Here is a 7,624-nt window from a genome sequence, read left to right on the forward strand (position 1 = left end):
TCAAACAACACACAACGGACAAAAGACCAGGCACAGAGAGGAGGCAGAAGCACACAGACAGACATGGTTTGGGGCACAGACAGGTAGCAGTGATATAGGGGACACAAGAGAGGCATGGACAGTCCTGTTCTCACCAATTGACTTTCGTACAATGATGTTTTCCTCTTTGAGACCCTTACGCTGTACAAATTTCTTAAATTCTTCCATGGCCTCTGGGTTTTCCTCAGGGGTTCTCCCTGTGGGGAGGTGGGGCAGGCTTAAAGGCTCTGCAGAGAGCCAGAGAAACAGGGATGAGAGCATTAACCAGCACAAAGGTTGAGAGAGGATCCTGGTGGTTAACAACGAACTGGGTGTGGACACCCAGACAAAAAGGGACCCTCAGGCCCTAGGGAGAACTTCTGCAGACATACAGGTCACTCCAAAGACCTGTAAGAGACCTGAATCTCAGGGACATGAGGCTGTCCCCTGAACCTGGATGATCCCTACCTACCATATGGGCCTCTGCCAAGACATTCCCTTTGACATGACCCTTGACTGAGATCCCTGGAGGTGGCATTTGCTGGCTCCAGGGGTGGAGACTGTTCCTGAGTGCTCAGGTCTCCAGAAGCCACAAAAGCCCCATGCTCATCCTGCACGAGACCACTTTTCTCTTTGGGTCTCACTCATTTCCTGGGCAGCACCCTTGGCACAACACTAAGAGGCTTTCCAGTCCCCAGTGCCAGGCATGTCGGTCGTTGAAAGCAGAGACCAGACACAGGACTTGGGGCCTCCATGACACCTCACCGATGAGCTTTCCCACTCCAAACAACTTCCCAGGGAAACGGCCTTCACTGTACATGATGTAGTGGCCCTTCACTGGCAATGCTTCGATATAGATGGACCTCTTGTCGTCAACTGCAGGTGAACAGAAATAGCGCTTAGTGTCTTATCCTTGAGGCATCATTGCAGACCATGTGAGGGAACACCTTGGAACACTTCGGTGGTCACCCAGGAGACCTGTCTAGTCTAGCCCTGGCCTTTCCATCTTCTCCATAGTTAGACAGGAGCCATTTCTTGGAAGCTGTCAAGCCCAACTAAGATGTTCAGAGAAGGGGCATGAGGTTGGACCCAGGCCTGAGCATCCATCTCCCTGCCTGGCTTTCAGCTCTTTAGCATGGTTTTCTCATGGGTCAAGAGCTGAGATCTAGGCTGGGGACCAAGAGACAGTCAGTTGCTAGGCTTGACTACACAACGACCTCTTTTTCTGGTATGTGGAAAGTGAGTGGATGGTCGGTCCTACAAGCTGGACCAGGCACGGACCCATCTATCCAAGGGCTGCCACTGCAGGACACCCTAAGACACAGGGACTCACAGGAGGTGAATTTGCCAGGCTCCTCAGTTTTCTTCATCAGGATTTTAACGTCATGGCACTGACCGTTCTTCCTGTAAACACAAATCCACAGTCAGGCTGCTCTCAGCAGCAGAGCAGAGCCTCTCAGCTCTTTTGGTGAATCAGCCCTGGTCAGGTGATCTCCTAAATTCCATGTTCCTGCTTTAGGAAAGTGCTTGGGAATGTGTCCCCTCAAATTTGGAGATTTTTAGTTTCCCAAACTCAAAGCATGGATAACAAGAAAGAGACAAACAACTACGGGGTGCACAGTAGGGGAAACGTACCAGAATGTAACGTCAGTCTCCATATTTCCTCCTTCCAGGGCTGTCACCTTCACAGGGAAAACCTTCGAGGGTATCTTGTGACTGGGTAGGCTGCCATCGTGTATCACGGCCTTTGGATACCAGATCCCAGAGTACTGCGGGAGACAAAGCTTTGAACATGCCCAATAGTGGCCCTGATCCTATCCCAGGCTCCAGCACATGGGCTAGCACCTGAATAGACACTCAGAGCCCAGGCTGCAGCCACTGAGAAGGGCTAACCCTGTATGTCCCAGACCTTTGGTCTGAAAACAGATCCCAGCGTTTTAGGCTACCCAACCCCGTGATGGTAGAAAGTGTGTTCTCCCCATCCAGGTATCTAAACACTTGAGGCCTATACCTCAGCACTGGAGGAACGCCCTTGTCCACGAGGCCTTCTAGCTCTGGGTAACATGTGAACAAGGAACCCTCACCAAATCTGCTTTCTGTTCCAAACCCCTATCTTCAGGAGGATGCCCACCTTCTCGTAGACTGTTGGAAACAGTTCTGACTGCTCAGTGCAAGGTCAAGTTCAACCTTCAAGGAAACATGCTGCACCTCAGCTCAAATATACCAGCACCAAGCAGAAGGATATGCCTTGATCCCACCCCTTCCCATTGACGGTCCCCTTCTCACATCCTCCTGGTAATCTGATGGAAGCTCTTGGGCCTTCAGGACAGCCACCAGCCCCAGAAGCGTGAAGGTCAAGAGCAGGCTCTTCATTTTCAGTCGCTAGCTGGGCTCTCACACAATGCTGTTCAGCTGGGGAAGGTCTGCTCTGGCTGCTCACACGGTGCCCTTTATATACCCCGTGGCCAGGGATGTGTTCCCACTTGGCACTGACCACGTCCCTCCTGTCCTTCTCTCATGGCCAAATCCACATCCATCATGGAGGTGGAAGGTTGTTGTTGTTGGGATCTGATGACAATGAACTCAATGTCACCTACAGAGGAAGAAAGGGCACACAATGCCCTGCAATGTCTGTGCCACTAATACTGTGCTCACAAAGGACCCTGGGAAGATGAATGAGCCAGGGGCAGGGAGGTTGCTCATTGGGCAGGGAGGGAGCGCCAGGCTTCACAGCCCTGGCCTCCATCTGCCATGGCTGCCCTGAGCTGTGTCCACTGAGTTCGGGATTCTGACCTTCCGCTGCTGATATGGGGCTGAGCTACATCACCAGAGGCAGTTAGTTAGTTACCAGAATTCTTGGTGCCCTGCCTGGGAGGGAGCCCACTTTATTGTAACATCCATGCAGGGATATCTTAGATGGACCTTTCTGTAAGTGGGATCACAGACTCCTGATTCTTGTCAGTTTGAACATCATCAGGGCAGACCCCCTGCCACACTAGGCCACACCATGACCCTGACTCTGCAGGGCACTTCTTACTCTCAGATGTCCTGGTCCTTTTCCACTCCCTGGCCAATGCCATCTCCTCAACCACCAGGTAGTGTTCCGTTTCCATAGTTCAAATGATTTTAAGTTGGCTGCATGAAGAATTCCAGCCACACATGAATATTTGTCCCATGAAGGTTCAGGGGAAAGGGTTTCATCGCTGTGAGCTCAGGGGGATTCATCTCCAACAAGGGGATGTGACTTCCTGCTGTTTTTGTCATCTGAGGACCTGCTGAGAGGACATTTCAGAGCCAGGGCTGCCCTGGTACAGATGAGGTCCATGTGTGTTCATTTCCTGCCATCTTGTGCCCTGAGGTGGGATGAAGCACCAGCGTCCATCACAGCCTGACCTGAGCCCACCCCAGTGCTCCTATTGAACTCTCTTCCTCTGGAGTCCACAGCTTCCCTCCTTGTTAGCTCTGAGTACCCCCAGGCTCTCCACATGGCCAGATCACACTCTTTTTGGGTAAATGATGCAAAAAGCACCATGACCACATGTGCCAACCTGTGTTCTGAATTCATGATGTCTGCCCTGGCTCCAGGCCTTAGCCCAGCTTCCTTCCCAGTAGGAACTGTACCGTCCACTCCCCACTCTGCAGTGTGAGCTGGGAGGGCTCTTTAGGATCAGAGATTAGAAAACAGGCTATCATTTCCAAATCTAGGTGAGGCGTCTCTGTCCCTGCAATCTTTCCCTTCATTAGCGTGTTTGATTCATTCCTCTGAGCACCTCACCACACAGGCACCCGTGTCTGATTCCCTGAATCAGAGGAGAACAATGTGCCCATGTGATTGACAGAGCCAGGGAAGCTATCAATCTGCTGGAGGTCATTGGAACTTGCCAGGTTTCTCTCATTATCCATTTCTCTCCCCTATGTCTTAGCACCTGATTTGTCACAAGGTTTCCAGTTAGGTTCCTTGCTGTGACTAAGGTGGCAGCAGGTAGCTGCTGTTGCATTTGAGGAATGGACTCTGTTTGAATCCTGCAGTGTCAGTGCTGGGGTGGCTACAGCTGAAAGTGCTGATGGCTGACCCTTACTGTCCCCTGCCACTGAAGATGACATTTCTTAACACCAGAGAGACCAGCAGCTTCCCAGTCTAAGCCTGTACCTCCCTTTTGTGTTTCTCGGACCCACAGCCTTGAAGGGCAGGTGTGATATTGATAACTACACTGTCATGGATGGGTCTGAAGTTTCCCCACAGGTTCAGTTGCGGAAGGATTAGTCCCAGCTGATGGCCTTATTTGAAGAGACTGCAAACTGTGGCCAGGGTTGGTAGAAATTAGTCATGGAGAACACCTTGTCCTCCTCTCTGCTTCCCTGATGGCAAGAGATGCCAGCTATTCAACTTAAACTTCTCTGCCATAATGCTCTGACTCCACAGGCCCTCAGCCATGGGACCAAATAATCTTGGCAGAACCTCTGATATCAGGAGCCAAAATAACTCCTTCTTCTTTAAGTTCCTCTCGTGTGTTTAAGGCAATGATGAGAACCTGGCTAATCCATCATCAGCATGGATAGAAACTGAGAGGATTGTGGGGCTGGGATTCCCCCCGCTCCCCGAGATAACATGAAATGTCCCACCTGTGACTCAGAGGGTCATCAGGAGAGCCAAGTCCCAGTGCTCACAATGCTAACTTTCTCATTAATATAACAAAATATGACATTAAAATGTCACCAGATGTCAGACTTCTGGCCTCCATAACCGATGAAGAATATGCTGTAGATTTCTGGTTTTGTTTTCTTAGCAGTGCTGGGATCTACCCCAGGCCTGGCATAGGCTTTTGTGCACTTTACCACCAAGTTCCATCCGATGTCCACATTTCTGGATTTTAAATCATTTAGTTTGTAGTACTGTGCTATAACTGCCCTTAAAATCGTTCCTAGCTGATCAATAGTTACATTACATGCAAATGGTCAAAATCCATCAAACACAACACAGGAATAGTCCAGAGCGCTGAAACCGTATGATGGCTATTGTTGTCTACGAGGAATCTACTTTAAAAGTGCTGACGGAGGTGAACTGGGTGGAAAAGTATAGAGTTGCAGTAGGTCAACTTTAATCTAAGAAGATGTAACATCAACTGATGTAAAACCTAGAACAAAGCAAAATTAATGAGATAATGAGGGGCAGCGTACAGGACAGTTATGGCATTCCTCGGAGAGGAGCTGCCATACCAAAGGTTAACAGAGCATTCACAGTATGGCTCACAGCAGTCCAAGGGATCCAATGTCCTCTTCTGTCTTCCACAGAGACTAAGTAAGCACTCAATATGCAGGCATACACACAGGCAAAACACCTATACACATAAAAATAAATAAATAGATATTTAAAATGAAGATTTAAAAAATAAAACAGTATTGGAGAATGTCTCTCAGGGTTTCCATTGCTGTGAAGAGACACCATGACCACAGCAACTTTTTTAAAAGTTATTTATCTATCTATCTATCTATCTATCTATCTATCTATCTATTTATTTATTTATTATGTATACAATATTCTGTCTGTGTGCATACCTGCAGGCCGGAAGAGGGCACCATACCCTATTACAGATGGTTGTGAGCCATCATGTGGTTGCTGGGAATTGAATTCAGGAGCTTTGGAAGAGCAGGCAGTGCTCTTAACCTCTGAGGCATCTCTCCAGCCCCCGACAGCAACTCTTATAAAGGAAAACAATTTGTTGCATCTTGCTTGCAGGTTTAGAGGTTTAGCCCATCATCATCACGGTGGGCCGCATGTGTATCATGCAAACAGACATGATGCTGGAGAGGTAGCTGAGAATTCTACATCCACATCTACAGGAAGCAGGAAGAGAAAGAGCCACTGGGTTCTGGGCCTGTGCTAAAGTCAAAGCCTACCCTCCAGTGACATGCTTCTTCCAACAAAGTCAAACCTACTCCAAGAAGGCAACACCTCCTAATCCTTGTGAAGTAGGGCCTTTTCCTATGAACCTATGGGGGCTATTTTCATTCAAACTACAACATTCCCCTCCATGCCCCCCATAGGCTTAGAGCCATATCATAAAACAAATTGCATTTAGTTCAATCACAGTCTCAGCACTGTTAAAAACCCACTGTTCAAAGTCTCTGATGTTCATGGTAATCTCTTCACTATAAGCCCCTGGAAAATCAAAATGAAAAAGCAGATCACATCCTTACAACATACACAGGATATGCATTACCATTCAAAGGGAGGGAAGAGAGCCTAGTGAGGAAACACTGGTCCAAAGTAAGACTGAAAACCGGCTGAATAAACTCCAAACTCTGCATCTCCATGTCTGATGTCAAAGCCTTCTTCAGATCTCCAACTCCTTTCAGCTTCGTTGACTGCAGCCCACTTCTTTCTCCTGGGTTGGTTCCTCTTCTTGTTAGCTGCTGTCCTCAGCTGGTGTCCCACAAATCTGGCATTTCTAACATCGTGGGGTCTCCAAGGCAATCCGGGCTTTACCTTTACAGCTTCATACAATGGCTTCTCTGGGCTTCCATATACATGAACGCTCCTGTCACACTGTCTGAGTCCTGGCCTCAGAGACTTTCCTTAGTCACAGAGGGAGATTCCACAGCCCCTTTCTTCTATTTTTGACTCTAAATCCAGAGCCAGGTGCCTGGTCTGGGCGGATCTCTCTGTGAAAACAGGTATTTGGGTGTGGTTTGTCACTACTCAGGGGTCCCAGAGGGAATCACTGGTGTGTGTGTGTGTGTGTGTGTGTGTGTGTGCGTGTGTGTGTGTGTATGTGTGTGTGTGAATGTCTCCTTCACCATGTGTTGAGACCCAACCTCAAGAAGATGGGGTTGGGGTGGCTTTCAGAGGTGCAGACCTCATAGGCAGAATTGGTGTTTTTAGACCAGGTTCTTCCCATCCACCATGTAAGCCCACAGTGGTTCACAGCCATCTGAGTACCAGGAAGTAGACCCTCAGCAAAACCAAATCTGCCTGCTCCTTGACTTTGGCTCACGGGCTCTGAAACTGTGGAATCAATGTCTGTTTACAGCCACATGGCCTGTGTTGTTTTGTTCTCATAGCCAAGTCCACCTCTGAGGAAGGGCTTGCAGAGCGCCCTGCTGACTGCCCTTAGCCAGGGGTTCACAGGGCACAAGACCAGGAACAGAACAGACCGGAACTAATTCCCAATGGGCAACGTGGAAAAAGCTTACAAAAGGTTCAATAGCAAATACTGTGATTGACCAACATGGTCAAAAGCTAAACCAGAGACTTCCAGATGGCTGGAGGAGTGGTGACTCCATGGACTCTAGCGGAAGGGAAGAGTTGGGATAAGGAAGAGTGAGAGAAAGAAGTAGCAAGAGAGAGAGAAAGAACGAGAGAAAGACACACACACACATACACACACACACACACACAGAGAGAGAGAGAGAGAGAGAGAGAGAGAGAGAGAGAAGAGAGAGAGAAAGCACCCACTTTAGACATTCATAAAAGCAGGGGCAGGACAGCTGGGAATTGTGTAGAAACAAAAAGAGAAAACTCAGCAAAGGGAAGAAAGCCAAGCACAACTCCAGCACTGTGGCCCCTGTGAGGGAGGAGTCAGAGCCCCAGGCCAAGGACAGCCAG

The 7,624-nt window shown here is 48.8% G+C and overlaps 1 protein-coding gene across 1 annotated transcript; it reads right to left on the minus strand.

Annotated features, from left to right (window-relative positions):
- LOC119819731 (odorant-binding protein 2a-like) lies at positions 1-2,391 on the minus strand. Its single transcript, XM_038338053.2, has 5 exons — positions 2,305-2,391; positions 1,654-1,787; positions 1,352-1,422; positions 784-894; positions 1-236 (listed from the first exon to the last, which is right to left on the minus strand). Exons 1-5 carry the CDS (start codon positions 2,389-2,391, stop codon positions 1-3), a joined length of 639 nt encoding a protein of 212 aa, XP_038193981.2.
- Between the last annotated feature and the right edge of the window lie 5,233 nt (positions 2,392-7,624).

The sequence above is a fragment of the Arvicola amphibius genome, chromosome 7 (assembly GCF_903992535.2).
Source record: "Arvicola amphibius chromosome 7, mArvAmp1.2, whole genome shotgun sequence".
Classification (NCBI taxonomy): Eukaryota; Metazoa; Chordata; class Mammalia; order Rodentia; family Cricetidae; genus Arvicola; species Arvicola amphibius.

Coding starts and splice junctions, on each gene's coding strand:
- LOC119819731 (XM_038338053.2), bottom strand. CDS start 2,391: ATGAAGAGCCTGCTCTTGACCTTCACGCTTCTGGGGCTGGTGGCTGTC. Junction 895..1,351: donor GCCTGGCAAATTCACCTCCT/GTGAGTCCCTGT, acceptor GTTCACCTGCAG/TTGACGACAAGAGGTCCATC. Junction 237..783: donor TGGAGTGGGAAAGCTCATCG/GTGAGGTGTCAT, acceptor ACCTCCCCACAG/GGAGAACCCCTGAGGAAAAC.